This window comes from Barbus barbus (assembly GCF_936440315.1).
Source record: "Barbus barbus genome assembly, chromosome: 48".
NCBI classification, from domain to species: domain Eukaryota; kingdom Metazoa; phylum Chordata; class Actinopteri; order Cypriniformes; family Cyprinidae; genus Barbus; species Barbus barbus.
Genome location: NC_136726.1, coordinates 2,879,198 through 2,900,642, shown reverse-complemented (window position 1 = coordinate 2,900,642; position 21,445 = coordinate 2,879,198). Strand labels below are relative to the sequence as shown.

General features: G+C 38.3%; 1 protein-coding gene across 1 annotated transcript in view; it reads right to left on the bottom strand.

Moving 5' to 3' along the window:
- The window catches only part of LOC306866671 (kinesin-like protein KIF15-A), a 60,625-nt gene that overhangs the window by 3,018 nt on the left and 36,162 nt on the right, over positions 1-21,445 (bottom strand). The window contains exons 25-33 of the mRNA XM_079411952.1: positions 19,223-19,327; positions 18,183-18,305; positions 17,961-18,107; positions 9,098-9,190; positions 8,777-8,941; positions 7,058-7,161; positions 6,916-6,979; positions 6,700-6,737; positions 2,004-2,136 (exon numbers count right to left, since the gene is read on the bottom strand). Coding sequence (XP_079268078.1) covers positions 2,004-2,136; positions 6,700-6,737; positions 6,916-6,979; positions 7,058-7,161; positions 8,777-8,941; positions 9,098-9,190; positions 17,961-18,107; positions 18,183-18,305; positions 19,223-19,327 — 972 coding nt within the window. The remainder of the gene's footprint in view (positions 1-2,003; positions 2,137-6,699; positions 6,738-6,915; positions 6,980-7,057; positions 7,162-8,776; positions 8,942-9,097; positions 9,191-17,960; positions 18,108-18,182; positions 18,306-19,222; positions 19,328-21,445) is intronic.

Below are 21,445 nucleotides of genomic sequence, written 5' to 3'. Positions count from 1 at the left end.
CAGTGTTCCCTCACTATTCAGAATTATAACATAAGATACCGTATATTCAGGGCCGGATTTAACTAATAATTTTAATAAATGTAACTATAAAAAACAAGGGTTTCTCAAAGTCTACATTTAAAGGTCCAAATCTGAATCTATCATCAATATCAAAGGTCTGGAAGAATCGGTTATTACAAAATTTGTTTTTAATAAACATGCATAACAAAACAAATTAAAAAATAAAAAATAAATAGTGCATTCAAAATACATTAATAAGTGTAAAAGTGGCAAAACATTTCATATAGGTATGGGCTTTTCTCTGGCCGATGCCGATATTTAGAAATCAGGGCAGCTGAGGGCCAATTATGATGCCGATTTTGTATTTTTTTTTGGTCGACATGTTTGGCTGATTTTCTCCCCCCCTCATCAAATAAAAGAGTAGGAGTAAATGTTTATTGCAGGGCACAAGATAGCAGTAGTAGCACCAGCCTGATTCATAGTAATAATGCATGGCTTTTATCCAAAGTATTGTTGGGCGATATGTAGGGATGCACTGAAGTGAAAATTATTGGCCGAAGCCAAACAAAATTAAATACCGGGCCGAATACCGAACATGGTTTTTCGGGGGGTTTTTCCCCCCATGCATTTTGACAATTTTTTTTCACCATCGCATAAATTAAATAGCCAAAATGTGCTTTTTACTGATTTGTCTTGCTTTTCAAAGAAACACATCTATTACAAAACAACAATTTAAAAATATTTACTAAACACTGAACATTTAACATAGCAAACATTATACCAACAAAGCACAATTTAACTTTAAATTAATAAGTAGAATAATAGGTTTTGGCCATTTTTGAGACCCCCTTCTTGAATCAGTTATGCATTTTTTTTTTTTACTGTACAAGTAAATGCAGCCTTGCTGAGCAGAAGATAATTATTTTAAATCGTACAAAAAAAATGTATATATATATATATATATATATATATATATATATATATATATATATATATATATATATATATATATATATATATATATATATATATATATATATATATCCTAATTTGAACACTATGTGTGAATGTTATAATAAACGTATTAGAGCTGTTGTAATTATTATTATCATTATTGTTGTTTTTATTTTATTTAAAAAATTCATAAAAATGTTACTGAGCAATTGACGAGTAACACAGTTTCAGTACAGATTTTCTCTTGCTTTGGACTTTGATCCCTGTCCCAGGATAACAAGCAGATAGCGCCGCGAGCTCGTGCAGCGCTGTTTGAATGCATGCAGTTCGTGCGTGCATTAGAAAACATAACGTTCTGCAGTTTATTTAATTGCCATTTTGCAATTTCATAACCAGCAACAGCCACTCTTCCTCTTCTCATTGAAGACATGCAGTGCCGTACTAAACAGTCTCTCGCTGTCGGTGCATATGATTTTCGCGTCTTTTAAATGCTTCCACACTGCCGACATGTTTGCTGCATTAGTGCGCCACATCATTGTTTGGTACAATTTATTCAGTCTTTGCCGAACATTCGGTGCATCCCTAGTGATATACTCAATTGTCAAATCATCCTATTATCAGGCTGTGAGATCGACGATACACAATATTATTGTGCCAATTTATTAAATGATGTACTTAGTTTCATTGCAGGAAAGTGAAGATATATTACCAGTATATAAAGCTAATTATTGTAAAACCAATGCAATTGCTATTTCAAGCGGTTCAAAGCACTTTTCAAACCTTGAAAACACTACGTTAAAATTCAAGCATTTTTGAGGATTTCAAGCATCCGTACGAACCCCTGAGTCTATCAGAAAGTGTGCGAGTACTGAATCTTTTGCGTCTATCTGCGCTTGAATGTTTTATATCACTTGAATGTTTAAATTGGCCCGACTGCTTTGCATCAGGAAAGTTTACCATTTGCACATTTTACAATTCTTTCACTGTCTACAGCATCTTTTACACCATCAAACCCGGATCATGCTGCATCTCGTTGCTTTCTCTCTGACCTGCTGCAGTTTGTCCTGCTGATGGTCTTTCTGCCGCAGATCCCGGAGCTCCAGGCAGCGGTTCCTAAGCTCAGTGGTCAGCTCCTGCACACACGTCTGAGACTGGACAAGGGTGGTTTCATTACGTTGCAGCCTGTAACACACACACGGTTTAATAGGATTAGTGTGTAATATGAATTTGATGGCAATTCACACATTTAAATGCATAATATGGAATGGAAAAACTTGGAATAATAGAATAAAAAATGTTTTTGGATTGGGGGGGGAGGTGGTAGTGGTTGTGGAGAAGCTTTGCATTTTTTCAAAACAGGCTGCTCATCGACTGAAAGAAACGTGCCACGTCAAGTACTTCCAGTGCAAACTGTGCAGACCTGCAGGTTTAAGGACTGAGCTAAAGCCAGTTTTTCCAGGAAACAAGCAGTAGAAAATGTGTAAATGTGACAACAGAACAACGCGACGGATCAAACAGATGAAACCATCAACGCACCTGAAATTAATAAATAAAGAGAACAGTGGAAGTGAAATATGGCATTACTTTGCATACAAAACAGATGATAAAGGTGAACAAACCGGGTGAGTGCATCATTCATAAATTCAGATTTAATTTAAAACTGATCAATGCACATACAGATGTGATACAGTAAGCTCAAATGTGCACACGCTAGAACCAGTGAAGTTTTGGTCACGTAATATATGCACTTGCTTTTCATACAATCAAATATTAATTGAATTTGAATTGAGCAAGAGTTTTGCTATATTAATTTTAGCATCAATAATATGGAGGGAATGTTTCTGCCAACCGCTAATATGAAGCAGCCAAGAGAGCGAGAGAGACAGATTTATATTTAACACTTTTTCTTTGGCTATCCGAGTCTGAAATCTGAAAACAATCCGAGAGAGAGAAATAACGTGATTGTGAATAGTACTTTGACTGTTAGAATAACACAAGCCTTTATTTCTTGAAATTTTGATGATTATTGCTTACAGATAATGAAAACCCAAAATTCTGTGTCTCAGAAAATTAGAATATTACATAAGATCAATAAAAAAGGATATTTTAAACAGAAATGTAAGGCTTCTGAAAAGTGTGTTCATTTCTATGCAGTCAATACTTGGTTGGGCCTCCTTTTGCATGAATTACTGCATCAATGCGGCGTGGCATGGAGGCAATCAGCCTGTGGCACTGCTCAGGTGTAATGGAAGCCCAGGTTGCTTTGACAGTGGCCTTCAGGTCATCTGCATTGTAGGGTCTGGTGTCTCTCATCTTCCTCATAGATTCTCCATGGGGTTCAGGTCAGGCGAGTTTGCTGGCCAATCAAGCACAGTAACACCATGGTCATTGAAGCAGCTTTTGGTACCTTTGGCAGTGTGGGCAGGTGCCAAGTCCTGCTGGAAAATTAAATCAGCATCTCCATAAAGCTTGTCAGCAGAAGGAAGCATGAAGTGCTCTAAAATCTCCTGGTAGATGACTGCATTGACTGTGGACCTCAGAAAACACAGTGGACCAACACCAGCAGATGACATGGCAGCCCAAATCATCACAGACTGTGGAAACTTCCCACTGGACTTCAAGCAACATGGATTCTGTGCCTCTCCACTCTTCCTCCAGACTCTGGGACCTTGATTTCCAAATGAAATGCTAAATTAACTTTCATCTGAAAAGAAGACTTTGGACCACTGAGCAACAGTCCAGTTCTTTTTCTCCACAGCCCAGGTAAGATGCTTCTGACGTTGTCTCTGGTTCAGAAGTGGCTTGATAGCCCTTTTCCTGAAGACGTCTGAGCGTGGTGACTCTTGATGCACTGACTCCAGCTTCAGTCCACTCCTTGTGAAGCTCTCACAAGTGTTTGAGTCAGCTTTGCTTGACAGTATTCTCAAGCTTGTGGTCATCCCTGTTGCTTGTGCACCTTTTCCTACCCAAATTATTCCTTCCAGTCAACTTTACATTTAATATGCTTTGATACAGCACTCTGTGAACAGCCACACCTTTCCGTAATGACCCTCTGTGACTGTCTTCCCCATTTTTGTGGTTTCAAAGAACAAAAGATGTAGGGATGGTCATTAATTGAAACTCAAATGTAAATATTCTAATATTTTGAGATACTGATTCTTGACTCATGAGCTGTAAGCTCTAATCACCAAAATTAAAACAACTTTTGAAATGTTTTACTTTACATGTAGTGAATCTAAAATATATCACAGTTTCACTTTTTGAAATAAGTTACAAGAAAAAAATTAACTTTTTCACAATATTCAAATTGGAGATGTACCTGTATGTTTTGTTACATTGAGACATTTGCATTGTGTTTGCACTGAAGTAATACAACGAACATATATTCAAATCTTTTTATCTTTTCAGTTGTATATTTTTTTTTCTCCAACAACAAAATGTAACCTATGTTCCCTGTAGGTTTTTTGTTACAGTTTGATACAAAGGTATTAAAGATATGAAGCTGTTTTTATCATTATTTTAATACAATTGTTTTCAATTCACTTATCTTTTGAGGCTGGATATTTGTCACCTATGGTATCAATTTAGTATCGATACCGATGTATTACATTCTGGTTTCATACCGAAGCTAAAATTATGGTATCGAGCCATCCCTAATTCATCAGATAGCTATTCGATTTGCTAAAACTGTAAAATACTTTAGTCAAATCAAATTAGAATACACTATATTATACATAAACAGAATATAATATATTATATATTATATATATATATATATATATATATATATATATATATATATATATATATATATATATATATATATATATATATAAAATTAATAAATAATAATAATATTTTTTTTTACAAATTCTGTTGAATATTTTCTGGTAATCAAATGAACATGAGGATTCGTATTTAAATGGTCTTTTTGCAGTTTAATATTCACAGACACTAGTCTATATCACGATTTGATTTAGTGTACTGACCTGTTTTTTATTTATTCATAAAAAATGACAAATTCCATGAAATTCCGCGTTATACAGTAAATTCAGTTTTTATGATTGGATTCCCCGATTCCGTCCATGTTTTCTGCATCAAGGAAATCATAGGGCCCTACTAATGTAGCAATCGAGTATGATAGGCTCATTGTGAGAGTAAAAAAACAGGGACAATGTTGTTTATTTACTTTAGCATTGAGTCTGTCTGTTCAAATAGGTGACAAAGTAGCGTTAAATCTCCATTCAACAGACTCAAGCCACCACCGAGAGATACTAACTTTTCAATCTGCTACGTTACTGACTGTACTGACAAACTATGCTGACACACCATGTCTACACTGGACGCGACAAAGCGACGGTCGAAAATCATTTGTACTTTGTGTCAGCACATCATAAATAGAACAAAAATAGAACATCAGTTTACTGTCAGGATTTGTCGTGTTGCACCGCATCCAGTGTAGACAGCATCACTGATTATAATGGGTTCTATTGTATTTTGTCACACCGCTCACGTCTGGTGTAGACACGCAGTTAGGATATGTGATAGTCAATGCTGGTGTTTATACCAGAACTCATGCTTGAGTGGCCGCGATCAGCTCCAGTGGTCGTGGAGCCGTAATGCGCCGCAGACACGTGCCGTGATGCGCAGATCAGATCTAACGTCACTGAATCTGCTGTTAAAAATTAACCATCCATTCATCATATCATCATGCAAAACTAAGAATTACAATCATTGTAATGTGACGATCAAATATAGGTGCAGGTGGGTGGAGGGCGGATCATTTATTTGAAGCAGCGGACTCGGGTGAAGTTTGAGCTCATCCGCGCATCTCTACACTGACCTGGGTCGCCAGTAGCAAACAATGGTGGACAAACTAAGTAATTACACCATTTAGAAGCATTTAATCTGTGTTATAGGCCGATGTTCTGTAAAAAAAATTCATATAGGTGGCATATTCGCCAATGCCAATACCGATGTATCTGTCGATAATATTAGCAAAACAATATATCGGTCGGGCTCTAGTTGCAATAGCGCTGTGGTATCTGCTATCAGGAGCCGGTAGTTATAACATGCGGGGAAGTCATTGGGGAAGAACATGGGGGAAGTCGTGGCCTAATGGTTAGAGAGTTGGACTCGTGATCCAAAGGTTGCGGGTTCGAGTCTCGGGCCGGCAGGGATTGTAGGTGGGGGGAGTGAATGTCCAGCGCTCTCTCCACCCTCAATACCACGACTGAGGTGCCCTTGAGCAAGACACCGAACCCCCAACTGCTCCCCGGGCGCCGCAACATAAATGGCTGCCCACTGCTCCGGGTGTGTGTTCACGGTGTGTGTGTGTGTGTGTGTGTGTTCACTGCTGTGTGTGTGTGCACGTTGGATGGGTTAAATGCAGAGCACGAATTCCGAGTATGGGTCACCAAACTTGGCTGAATGTCACTTCACTTCACTTCACCAAGTCCTACATGCTCTTGCACCTTTTTCTTTTGTGTTGCTTTGGTAGGAGTACAATTTACATATGTGGCTTCAGGAAGCAGATGCTTTTACCTTGTCTGGAATGCGTTGCAAACCACCTTTCAAAGGCCATTTATACCTGATCTTTTTGTAATTGGATAGACATCTGATCAAAGAAAATGCATGAAGTGGACAAGTCCAAATAGGCCCAAAAGTAGCATTGGGTTTCAACCACAAATAAAACCGTTTTCATTCAGCTTCCAAAATGATTTCAACAAAAATCAGCTCACTTACTCTGTCTGAGCGTCAGTCAACTGCATCATCAGGGCACTCTAAGGAAAAAACAAAACAAAAAAATTTCAACTTAACAGGGCCTCCTATATAAATGTTTGTATTCAAAAGGGCATAATATAAATTCTAATATGCCTTTCCTCAAATAATGAATAAAAAGTGAAGTCATGAATCAAGGTAATTTGACAATTGAGTATAGACAATTTTGCCTTGACCTACTTTTATTTTCTTCTCTTCTTGTAGTTCTCTCAAAACAGAAATGTGCATGGCCTCCCTCACATCTCTATAAAACAAATAAATGGTTTAATTGCATGGACAGAACACGCATGTATGAACAAGTGCATGAGTGAATTAGTCTTACTCTTGCACACAGCCAGTCGGTTTGTGTTGATTCTGGACGGTGTAAAACTTGTCCAACAGCGTCTGAATCTCCATTCGCACAATTTCTTTTTCATTCAGCTGGGCCTATAGATGCACAGGCAAACATGTACGAGTGAACCTCACAGTAACTTTTAGAAAAAACAAACTCAAAAGTATAATATTTTGGGTGCACTGCAATGAAAATTGACAATATACACAATGAGTAAATAATATAGTATATAATAACTAAAACATTTATTGACGATTATTTAATAAGTTGCTAGATTCACACATACAGTGGTGTGAAAAAGTGTTGGCCCCCTTCCTGATTTTGTATTTTTTTGCATGTTTATCACACTTTAATGTTTCAGATCAAACTAATTTAAATATTAATCAAAGATAACAAGTAAACACAGCATGCAGTTTTTGAATGAAGTTTTTTATTATGAAGGGAAAAAATCCAAACCCACATGGCCCTGTGTGAAAAAGTGTTTTGCTGCTTCAGGACCGGGAAGACTTGCTGGGATAAATGAACCATGAATTCAGCTGTCTACCAAAAAACCCTGAAGGACAATGTCCAGCCATCTGTGGGTGACCTCAAGCTGAAGCGAACTTGAGTTCTGCAGCAGGACAATGATCCAAAACACACCATTAAATCCACCTCTGAATTGCTGAAGAAAAAAAAAAAAATGAAGACTTTGAGTGGCCTACTCAAAGTCCTGACCTGAATCCTGTTCAGATGCTGTGGCATGACCTTAAAAAGGCGGTTCATGCTCGAAAGCCCTCCAATGTGGCTGAATTACAACAATTCTGCCAAGAAGAATGGGCCAAAATCCCTCCACAGCGCTGTAACAGACTCACTGCAAGTTATCACAAACGCTTGATTGCAGTTGTTGCTGCTAAGGGTGGCCCAACCAGTTATTAGGACTAGGGGGCAAGCACTTTTTCACACAGGGCCATGTGGGTTTGGATTTTGTTTTCCCTTCATAATAAAAAACTTCATTCAAAAACTGCATGTTGTGTTTACTTGTGTTATCTTTGATTAATATTTAAATTTGTTTGATCTGAAACATTAAAGTGTGACAGACATGCAAAAAATAAAAAATCAGGAAGGGGGCCAGCACCTTTTCACACCACTGTATAAAAATTGGCCAAAATTGTTAGAACACCTGACAGATATGAAAATATTGACCATTTTTGCCTCCAAAACATGATTTCATCTCATGTTCATGAAATATGCAGATGGTTTCTCTGAGCACAACAAATATCAGATGAAGTGAGTAATGCTGTTTTATCCACTTTTAAACTTTAAAATTTGGCATGTCCACCTTTTGCAGCAATTACAGCAGCACATCTCTCTGGCATAGTGTCGATATATTTTCTGAAAACTTCAACACTAATGTTATCCCATGCCTTCTGCCAATCAAGCCAAAGTCTTTCCTTTGAATGTACAATAGATCTGTTCAGTTAATTTTCCTACTCGCCCCACATTTGCTGGACGGGGTTGAGGTCCGGACTTTGAGGGGCTAGTCCATCATTTTTAATGTTCCAGCAGATTCCTTCCATCGCAGGTAGATTCGGCAGGTAGTTTGTTTTATGGGTATTGTAATAGCCAATTCAACAAACACAACTGAAACCTCTTAAATATGCCAAGTGTTCTAACAATTTTGGCCGCCACCGTATTTGCTGTACATGAAGTGGGACCGTGCATGAGCATGACCTTTAATCTGTCGATCTCTTGGTTCTTAGCTGTGCGTTCTGCATTGAGTTCTTTCAGCAGAACTTCCATGGTGATCATGGAGGAGCGTCGGCTCTCCAGCTCTCTCTCCTGACACTCCAGCACCTGAGACAGATTCGAGCCAAAGCCACAGGGGGTCTGCGGTGTCTGAAAGCACAGACATTGAGATGAAACAGTTAAGTTAAAGATGATTTTTTTACAAATGAGGACATCCCCAAGAGGACTTTTGTGAGATTTTATCAGGTTCAGCTCACATCTGGGTACAACTTTGTCCCACAAACACTGTTCAGACGACACACACACCTGTATTTTTCCTTTGGGAGTGGCAGCTTCTGGAGGTTGACTGACGTGGTCTCTCACTCTCAGAAGGTTAATCTGCTCATTCAGCTGTTCCACCTGTGTGTGCACAAAAATCCTTCTATGTTACACTAATAATACACTACACAACTTTTGCCCAGATTTACAGTCTAGAGAAGTTGACATAAGGTGCCAAAAGTCTGTAGATTTGAGTTGACAGATTTAATAGAAAATCGTATAGTGTGGAGTCACGTGACGTGCTCATGAACCTAGTAGCACTTGAGTAGAGCTCCATACGTTTGACCCCTTTTTGCAGTTTTTTTTTTTTTTTTCGTTTTATTTTAAGTTTTATTCATTAATAATACTTTCACTGATGGCATACGATCGGAAACAGCAGGAGTTCTCCGATTAAGAAGAAATCCAAGTTACCGACCATGAGGGATATGATGGACAAGATGGCGAACACTGTTACACACTTTGAGGACATTCTAAGAACCGAGTTGACAGCGATGTGGAAAACAAATTCTCTTTAACATGTCAGTTGTTCAGTCGCTATGCATTAAACTGGACCTTCTTACAGGGGAGATGAGAGAAAAGAAAGTTGTTGCAGATCACGATAGATGCGTTGACGTGCTCGAACAACAGGTTGTTGACTTACAGGATCGCAATAGGCGCAGCAATCTGTGTCTGGTTGGATTGCCTGAAGGTTCTGAGAAGGACGATCCTATGGGCTTTTTGAAAAGATCGCTACCGACGTGGCTCCCGTCTCTGGCGGGCAAAGAGATTGAAGTGGAGCGAGTGCATCGCGTGTACACAAGGCTCTCCTCAGATCGCGCTAAACCACGGGTTTTCATCTTTAAACTGCTGCGGTACACGGACAGGGAGCTCATTCTGCGGGCCGCCAGACTTCATGCCCCGGTGAAAACATCCGACGGAGCAACGCTGTCTTTCTTTCCAGATTTTTCTCCAGTCACCGCAAAAAGAAGTGCATTTGCGCCAATCAGGAAGGAAATGAGAGACGCTGGCATCCAGAATTTTCTCCTTTATCCTGCAACGCTGAAGGTCATTCTCAATCAAGGTGAACCTAAAATGCTACACTCCCCAGAAGCAGCAAGAGTTTTTCTCAGATCCCTGTCATCCACCAACTCTCAGTGAACTTCAACTGGTCATTTGCGGTTTAATCGGAGAAGAGATGCTCTAAATGGTTAGGTGACTGTCTTTCAATGTTCACTTTAATGTTCACTTCTTAATTCATAGTTACTAGAAGCTTTCATTGTGCATACAGTGTTTACTGATTATGATGTTATTTTATTTATGTTTCTAGTTGTATTCCTTCTCTCTCCCTTTTTTTATTTATATATTTATTTTTTTAATAGAAATACTACCTAGTCAATATGTGACTATGGGGCCAATGTTGGTGCTTCAGTAATGTGCAGGTTTTTGTTGACACCACGGACCATATTTTTTTTTAATGGTAACGGGGAGGGTGGGGGGGGGTTTAATGATAGACTCAACTGGTTTTATTTTCAAACTTGTATTTTGTCTATGCCGTAATTCTGTTTGATACCTACTGACCTTAATATTCGAAGTTGTAATATTAATGGGCTAAATGGCCCTCACAAACGTACAGGTTTCTGGATTTTTTGCGAAGAACAAAGATTGATATAGTGTTAGTTCAAGAATCCCATTTGAAAGAGGAGGATATACACAGGTGTAATAAGTTTTATGAAGTGGTATCTCACTCATCTTCGGATACTAAAACCAAGAGTGTCCTAATATTGGTGCGGAAGACTTTAAATATTACTATTTTAGAGAAAGGTTGTGATACAGACAGTAGAATAACACATAAAATATTCCTATTCTCCACTATTGTTTTTATATCTTTCCGTTTAAGCCCCATGTACTCCTGGTCCTACTTTTTTCTCTGTTTTGTCAACCTATCCATTGAAATTTGAAACTGTATTGAATGCAGATATGAATTCTGTAATGTTGCATATCCTAGATAGATTTGGACCAAAGTAAATCACACTCAAGGTTTTTTCTTTTTTTTCTTCTGAATATGAATCGGTCATCTTCTCCTAAGGGTAATCTCTGTTTGCAAAGGATCTTTAGGCACGCTTTCGCATTGTTTGTTTTTTTGGGGGAGTGCCCTTCTCTCTCATCTTTTTGGTCTCAGCTCTCACAGGACCTGTTATATTTGTTGGGTACTGAGATATGATTGACTCCGCGCCATTTTTTCATGAATGACTTTTGGGACGTCACCTTGTCCGTCCAACAAAGATGTTTACTGTTAGCTGCTCTCACAGCAGCAAAAAATTGCAAGTCAACCGTTGGAGTCCTCCTCACACAATAGACAGACGAACCTGGACTGTGTGTTTGCTGGACATTATCTCGATGGAACACTCAACTTCTGGTGTGCATGGATCTAGTGTGGAAACTATACATTTGTGTCATTCAGCGTTGGATGTTGTCATCTTTTCTGGAATCCATGTGAAAATTATTTTACTGTGGGTTGGGGTGGGTTCTGAATTTGCACAGTTGTTTTTTGTTTGTTACTGCTGTTTCAGGAAGAACATTTAATAAAAAGTTAACCAAAAACAATAAAAATCGTGATGGTCACAGACGCAGATTTTTTTTAGCTTCAGACTATGAGTCTATCCATTTGTCGGAGATCAGACATGTTTGATATTTTCAGCTGATTTTAGAGTCTTAAGTGACAAATTTGCAGCCAAATGCTGTAGTATGATTAGATGAATGACATTTGAGGTCCAAAAGATATGGGAATCATTTTCTCCTCCCTTTTAAAATTTGATAAATACTGTTATCATAACTATAAAATGATTATATTTAGCATTTTATTATTTGCATTTCACATTGTTGTTTGCCTGCAGTCTACGACACATCAGAACAACACAGAGACCCATTTTTGATTTGCAACTAAGCTGTGTAGAACCACGAGTTTAGAGCTCATTATACAAAACAATTCCAGGCTGCAGAATTTCACGACTGATCAATCAGAAATCAAGCAATCCAGAGAACTATTGACAATAACCCACTGACACACACTACATTAGGGATGCACAATATTATAGCAATGTTATCGGAATTTGAAAAGAAAATATGCCAATTAGAGCAAATTTAGGCCCAAGCCCGGCCCGTGTCCGACAGCTAATCAGAATTATCAGCCCGAGTCCTACCCGAGCCAGTCTTTTTTCCCCCCTCTCCCAAAACACCATATTCTACTGTTTCAGCTATTAAAAAAGTTCAGTTTTGTATGTAATGGCAAAGTGATTATATTTAGTTTCGTTTTTTTTTTATTAAGTTAATTTAGAAAACGTTCTAAATTGGAGCATTTTTGTTCGTTATAAATAATTTTTTTTAAAGAAGGCTAACGACCAAGTGGCCATCGGCATACAGTGAGCTGATCATATTTGTCTGTTTGATCAATTTAGCCTTCTCAAACCATCACCACTTGTCTAACATAAAATCTATAGATATAAAACAGTTCAAGCATATAACAATGTTTAAACGTTAAACTAAGAAAATTGTGAGCTATATCCAATAGTTTGTGCAGAGAGTGGAAGCTAAAGTGCGCTTTGCAGGACGCCAGCACGATCACTTGCATTTATTTCAGTGGATACGCCACAATTTTTGCTCATGAACGTAAGAGTAATACATCATTCAGAACTATAAAGGGTCTACTTTTATTTGTGTGCACTCACAATAAAATCAACAAAACGTTGTGCTTTGATAAAATAAAGAAAACATACACGATGCGCTTTCTGCTGTCTCGTCTTGAATAGGAGCGCTTCACAAAAATAAACTGGAACTCAGCGAATACATGCCTTACAGACATGATAAATATACAGTTGGGCAAAAAAGTATTTAGTCAGCCACCAATTGTGCAAGTTCTCCCACTTAAAAAGATGAGAGAGGCCTGTAATTTTCATCATAGGTACACTTCAACTATGAGAGACAGAATGGGGGGAAAGAATCCAGGAAATGTCAAAATGATCACAAGAACGGTGAGCAAAAATCCCAGAACCACACGGGGGGACCCAGTGAATGACCTGCAGAGAGCTGGGACCAAAGTAACAAAGGCTACCATCAGTAACACACTACGCCGCCAAGGACTCCAATCCTGCAGTGCCAGATGTGTCCCCCTGCTTAAGCCAGTACATGTCCGGCACGTCTGAAGTTTGCTAGAGAGAAATTGGAGGATCCAGAAGAGGATTGGGAGCATGTCATATGGTCAGATGAAACCAAAATAGAACTTTTTGGTAAAAACTCAACTCGTCGTGTTTGGAGGAGAAAGAATGCTGAGTTGCATCCAAAGAACACCATACCTACTGTGAAGCATGGGGGTGGAAACATATGCTTTGGGGCTGTTTTTCTGCAAAGGGACCAGGACGACTGATCCGTGTAAAGGAAAGAATGAATGGGGCCATGTATCGTGAGATTTTGAGTGAAAACCTCCTTCCATCAGCAAGGGCATTGAAGATGAAACGTGGCTGGGTCTTTCAGCATGACAATGATCCCAAACACACCGCCCGGGCGACGAAGGAGTGGCTTCGTAAGAAGCATTTCAAGGTCCTGGAGTGGCCTAGCCAGTCTCCAGATCTCAACCCCATAGAAAATCTTTGGAGGGAGTTGAAAGTCCGTGTTGCCCAGCGACAGCCCCAAAACATCACTGCTCTAGAGGAGATCTGCATGGAGGAATGGGTCAAAATACCAGCAACAGTGTGTGAAAACCTTGAAGACTTACAGAAAACGCTTGACCTCTGTCATTGCCAACAAAGGGTATATAACAAAGTATTGAGATGAACTTTTGTTATTGACCAAATACTTATTTTCCAACATAATGTGCAAATAAATTCTTTAAAAATCCTACAATGTGATTTCCTGGATTCTTTCCCCCCATTCTGTCTCTCATAGTTGAAGTGTACCTATGATGAAAATTACAGGCCTCTCTCATCTTTTTAAGTGGGAGAACTTGCACAATTGGTGGCTGACTAAATACTTTTTTGCCCAAATGTATATATTGAAAGCTTTCCATTGCTACTTAACTAAATAAATCAAATTGAAAAAAGAAGAAAAAAAAAAACTAACTTTCATTATAATCATAATCTATCCATAAAGATGCATTTCTCTCTAAAGGCGCGTCTAATGAGGAGAAGGCAGGTCAGGATTGGCAACTTCATCCTTGTGAAACAGACTCAGAAAACAGTAGTTTATTAGTAAATAATTAAAATCTCATGACTATTTCCCCCAAACACATTCATGGTAATTACTTTTGCTGGGGCTTTGCGGCAAGCTTTGGCCTATTGTGTGCAATTGAACACAGAACTCTTCAGCTGCGCTGACGGCACTCACTGCTGCTGCGGGACACTAAACACCGTTGAGCTGCTCTTGGCAGTCGTGGTAGCACGGACTTGTGTTGTTTCCACCAGCGCAGCAATTTTTTTTTTTCACTAATTCATGGATGTCTAAAACCTAAAAATAAGGAGAAGCCTAAAACAGCCCCGAGGCCCGGCCTGTGTCTGAACTATGATGTGAAAATTGGCCCAAAGCCCGGCCCTAGAGGCGTAAAAAAGTCGAGGCCCATCGGGCCCGGGCTGAAATGCAGGGCTCTAATGCTGATATGCCTGGCCAATAAGATGGATAGCTCACATGTGTGCAAGATATGGTGATAAGATCACGTCAGCAGTGTGGTCATTCTTGAAGCAAACTTTTGCCTGAATGATGATTAGATTCACTATTTTGGATCACGGCATTTAATTTGAGAATGCATGTACAGAACGAGTCAACAGTTTCTATCGCAGCCTCCCCTGGGTCCTAATGCCTGACCAGCAAGGTGTTTTTATTTACTTAGAGGGCGCTGTTGGCCTACTTGTAATAAAATGAAAGTAAAATACACAAATATCATTAAGATACTTGTGTTTCTGAATAAATAAAGCAGCATCGATGTCATAAAATCACGAGTCTTTTGATTTAAATGGGACCTGTTACGCAAAAGTCACTTTTATAAGGTGTTTGAACACAGTTGTGTGGCTGCAGTGTGTGAAAACAACCAGCCTGTAATGGGATTATTAAAAAATGAGTGGGTGGATTTTTACCAATAAATCAAACCAGATTTCCTCCTAGGTACACGTCACCATAGGGAAAAGTTCTGCCCATTTGTGACGCTCTCTGCCAAATTAGCATAGACACAGGCCTGAGTAAGAAGCTGCAGTCCGCCATTACTGGAGATATATACAATGTCAGAACCAAAGAGGCAAGTGTTGTGTTTTGGGATACACTAATGAACATAGGAGATCCATAGACTCCCTCTATCTGAGCCGCTGAGGACACTGAGGTGAGGTTAAATTTCATTTTTGAAGGAAATGTACCGAGAAAAAAAAAAATAAAATTGTGCCAATCATTTTACACCAAACTGCCTAAAAACAAGGGTCATTTCAACATTGGAATTTCGCAAAGTCTGATTCTGAAAGAGGGATGAATACCAACGCTTTGTGCGCAAACGTCAGATCCAGACAAAGTAAGCGCTTCATATTTTGTTTTCAAATTGCCTTTCTGAAAGAGCTTCCCAGCCAACACATCCACGTGGGCCCCACATGGGATTTCTCTGGGCTATATGGGCATCAACTGGGCATGGGCTCAGAGTGGGCACTAAGAGTATGATAAATTGGTAGATATACATTAAAATACATGTATAGTTTTCTTCTGCAGCATGTACGTATTATTTTAATTTTACTTGCTCACTTTCCTAGTAAACTAGTATTTTCCTCCCGCAGCGGCACTAGCAGACCAATGGGGAGACTCGTGAAGATGAAAAGTTGTACGAATACGTTAAATAGGTAAGTAGGTGAACTTTAAAACACTTGCAGTTGTCTCATTTGTTTTATCAATTAAGCCGTGCTAACTAGCATTTCCCTCCTGCAGTGGTGCTGGCTGACCAGCTGGACCATCGGGAAGTCTATTATTATATAGAAAACCATTTTAAATGTTTTGAGATGATGTGTTCTCTGATTATTGTTGTATAGTCAAATTAAGTACATTAACTCTTCAAACTTTTATTTTTATATATTTACACCATTTTCCACTGGCACAATGTGTTTTTATATATATATATATATATATATATATATATATATATATATATATATATATATATATATATATATATATATATATATATATATATATATATATATATATATATATATATATATATATATATGTTCACTGATGAAATATGGTTAATATGCTGGTAATTGTGTTCAGCTGTGAAATATAAAAGATGAATCATGAATAAAGCTGTTGGTGTGAAGCAATAACTTCTGTTATTGAATATATAACAAAATAAAATAAAAAAATAATAATAGTACACTTAACTACTGTACTTAGTTTCACAGTAATTATACTGTGGTATGAAATGCAGCAACTACTGGATAATTGTTGCCAGTAAGATGCTGTTAATTTGACGGTTATACAATCTTTTGAAATCAAACTGTTGCATTGTTGTGTAGGCTGTCTCGCAACAAAAATAGCTCCTAGAACATAATTACATTTCTAAACTTAATAGTGTCACTTTTAACTTGTTCATATTACCTTTAGTAGTATAACTATCCCTTTAAGTGACAGTTTTGTCACTTAGGCAGAAATATGAAGTACTGACACATCTTAATTATAGCCATGCATGCTTTTTAATGCCTGTGAATATTTTAGTAGTATTTTAAAATAATTGCCTTTTCTGTTTTTCTTTCTTTACTGTGTTTTTTTTTTAGGTATGAAGCTGAGAAGTCTACACAGGCCCTGGAATAATACCATTTCATCCTGTTCTGTTCAAGTATTTTTATCCAGTTTTTATCCTGTTTTGTTTTTATTTAGTTTTACCCAATAAAAAAAATAAAAAAAATTGAGATTCTGAGTTGAAGTCATTTTCTTAACAGTTGAAATATTTTAACATGTAATTTAAAATGTATTGAGCACCACATACAATCAACTGATATTAGGTCAAAAAACATTGCAATTTAGAGTTTTATTATTATCATTATTATTATTCTCATCACATTAATTTTATCCAGAGGAATTAATAAAGAAATATAAATGGGGCCCAGTTCTGACCCACTGTGGTTCCACAAAAAACCCATATATGGGCTATTTGTAGGTTCAGTGTGGTCACCCATTTGGGCCCCATAAGGGTTCTGTAAGTGGCCCACCTTGGCTCCAATTAATAGAACCCATTTGGGACCCATGTGGGCTCATATAATGAAAATCTACATGGGGCCCACTTGGAGCCCACTATGGACCCATCATGTGCCTCTATGGGCTAACACACATGGGGCCCAAGTGGAGGCGATGAACAAAATTGTATGGGTCCCATTTGGGTTGCCCATGCAGGGCCCAAGTGACAACCCATCAAAAACCCACATGGGGCACACATGGAAATGTTGGCTGGGTTCTTGGCACTCTGTAAGGCTAATTTTGCTAAAGCTACCATCGTCCCTGCCTGTTTTTCACTGATACTTCCAGAAGGATCGTAAATAAGAATGTGGAAGTAAAAAAATGCATATGAAAGCAATGCGAGTCGATTGCTTGACAGTTTCAGTGTGTGAGTTTGTTTGTTGTTGCCGGTGTGCTGGACTCTGAAGGTCCGACCTCTTCTGAAAAGGGGGCCGGGAACACCAGCTCATTTGCATTTAAAGGGACAAAGACAAAAAACGGTGTGCTTTGGCTCATACCCTAAAATATATATTGGCATCGACTATTTGAAAAATATTGGCAAAAATCTAATATCGTGCATCCATACTCTACATTACCTCATATTTGATTTAAAAGCTGTAGCGTGATGCATGAGGAGCAGTACCTGTCCTTTCAGGGAGTTTATGTCGTTCTCTTTCTCGGTGTTCAGGGTCCGGGAACTCTCCAGTAAAGCAGCCTGCTCCTCCACCACTTTACTGAGTCTCTCCACCTCATCTGTAGCATAGGACAGATCTTCCTGAAGCAGCTCCGACTGTGACACACACATGCACACTTTAGTTTAGGCTTTTGACAAAAACTCAAAACATAAACCCAGTAGCACACATACCTCAATACGGTCAGAAGTAAGGTGTCTCTCTAAAGCTTCTCGCAGCTCCTGCAGTTCATTCTGCATGCGTGTCATGCTCTCCTTCGTCTGATCTTTCTCAATACAAACAGTGCTGTACTTCCCCTGTGGGTCCAAAACTCACAATATCAATACAAACTGTGAGTAGACCGGTCAAGTCACCTTATTTCTATAGCACTTTATACAATACACTCAACTATGAAGACAGCTCGGATTCTGCTAATCTAAAACAATAGTCATTATTTAGTCAGTTCAGTGTTGGTTCAGTTCAGATAGGGCTGCATGATAAGTTTGAGATGAGAATGAGCTTTATTGCCAGGTATGTTTACATAAGTTATAACAAGTGACAGCTGTCCTGTCGCTGTCATTCTGTTGCACTGTGGAGTTTTATGCATTGTGATGACAATTCCTACTTCTCTCCATTAAACATAAATGTGTGTGATATATTATCTGCTGGTTATTGATCATGAAAACATTTAATTTAACCTGCCAACAATGTGCACAAACGCTCTCTACATTACGGAAAAGCTGAGCTGAAATATCTGGCAAGTTTAGCAATGTTCTTGTTCAAACATGTGACCCTGGACCACAAAACCAGTCATAAGGGTAATTTTTTTTAAATTGAGATTTATAAATCTGAAAGCTGAATAAATGATCTTTCCATTGATGTATGGTTTGTTATGATAGGACAATATTTGTCTGAGATACAACTATCTGAAAATCTGGAATCTGAGGGTGCAAAACAATCTAAATATTGAGAAAATCACCTTTAAAGTTGTTCAAATGAAGTTCTTAGCAATGCATATTACTAATCAAAAAGGAAGTTTTGATATATTTACGGTAGGAAATTTACTAAATAACTTCATGGAACATGATCTTTACTTAATATCCTAATGATTTTTGCCATAAAACAAAAATCTGTAATGTTGACCCATACAATGCATTGATGGCTATTGCTACAAATATACCTGTGTTACTCATGACTGCTTTAGTGCTCCAGTGTCACATATAGAGATACTCACACTGATGTCAGTGATCTCTCCTCGCAGCAAACACACAGTCTGATCTCTTTCAGCAACCTCTATTCGAAGATCTCTGGTCTGCTGCATCAACTCCAGCACCACATCCTACACAAACACACGCATCGTGAAACACAGCAGGAGAAACACAATCCTACTGTAAATCAGTTCATCTTAGACTTATGTGCCATTAAAATATAGATCTTAAATATAGTCTTTTAAATTAAGGATCAATTAATCGTTAACTTTAATACTGCAAAATACGTCTATTGCAGTAGCATATAGTCACCGGCATGAAAGGATGTGCAAATGCCACTCAAAACGCCAGCTTCCTCACCCGAATGAAGAGGGTTTTTAGTCTAAATAAAAGGTTAGTAGCAGGATCGCAAAATGAATGGATTTGATTATGATCATTTGATAAAATGAAGAGAGCGAGCCGTAGTTACGCACGTGATCATTACACTTTGTGTGCCGTTTCATATCCTGTCACTTGCCTTTTTAAATGGTTTCATGGTGCTCGTTGTTTTAATTTAAAACATCATCGCAATGTTTGCAATTGACATTATCGGGATTTAAAATAAAATGATCCCAAAAGTAAGTACGGCAGGTGGGGCTGTGACGTGCAGCCAGTGACCTGTTTCCAGCTTTGTGTTCCGTTTTGCCGGATGGTAAAGAATTTAATATTTGTTTATTGTTTCTTTTCCCAAATCCTCACTGTCTCACCCTCTAGATTCGCAGGTTTATTTTATTGTTGTTCACTTTTAAATCACTGTTTTCGCATCTCTTACTGTGGTAAATGTGGGGGGCAATGAAAGATTTTGTGGCCATGAATTAAGAATCCGTTACTATGACTTAAATTGCTCCCGCATTTAAGTTAAATCATGGGTTTTCTAGGGAACAAATGAATGAAACATGGACAGTAGCCACAAATTAATATGTCGTAGGAACAAATTAACAAGTTGTAGGAATGAATATACCCTATATCTGTCCTGCTCGAGTGCGCAGGACAGATAAAGCGAAGTGCCCGATATGCAACAATTATCTAGAGAAATTATAATTGAACATGACTTATTACATTTTTCAAAACAAAAGAACTTTGTATTGTATCTGTTTTAATGTACTTTTAAAGTTTGGATCCCATTAAAAGCGCAGTTTGTACATTAGTAAATAATTTTCATGTAAGACCCAGCCCCTTCACCGTTTGCACGTTTTGCGCATGAGTGCACCCCAAAATGAAACTGCTTAAATCGACAGCTTTTATCAATTACATCAATTATCGACAATTAATCTGTCGTCGATTAATCGTTGACATCCCTAATATAGATATATAAAGTGCCCTCCAAAAGTATTGGAAATATATATAGCACCTTTTGTTTGAACCCAACCATTTTTCATGTTACCAAAAGTATTGGAACAGATAGAATTAACAGATTAAAGTGAAAAAGACTTAATATTTAGTTGCAAATGCTTTGCTTTCAATAACTGCATCAAGCCTGTGACCCACTGACATCACCAAACTTTTGCATTCTTCTTTTGTGATGCTTTTCCAGGCTTTCACCGCAGCCTGTTTCAGTTTTGGGGGGTTACTCCCTTCAGTCTCTTCTTTAGCAGGTATAATGCATACTCTACAGGGTTTAAGTGTGGAGATTGACTTGGCCAGTCTAAAACCTTACACTTCTGCCCCTGATGAACTCCTTTGTTGTTTTGGGTCATTATCTTGCTGCTTGATGAAGGATCTCCCAATCAGTTTGGTTGCATCTCTCCTTAAATTGTCAGACAGAATATTTCTGTAGACTCCGGAGTTAATTTTGCTGCTGCCATCATGTGTTACATCATTAATGAAGATTAATGAGCCTGTCCCAGAAGCAGCGATGAAAGCCCAAGACATTACATTACTTGTGTAATGTGTACTATAATGTACACCTGTGTACACTGTGTTTCAGATGAGCTTGTATGTTTGGGATCATGAGCAGATCCTTTCTTTCTCCAAACTTTAGCCTTTCCATCACTTTGGTCCATAAAATCAGTCCATAAAACCTTGTCCCAGAATTTGTGAGGCTCGTCTCCTATTCTTCTTGCTAATGAGTGGTTTGCATCTTCTGGTGTAGCCTCTGTACTTTTGTGCATGAAGTCTTCTGCGAACAGTAGATTGTGATGCCTTCACTCCTGCCCTCTGGAGGTTGTTGCTGATGTCACTAACAGTTGTTTTAGGGTCTTTCTTTACAG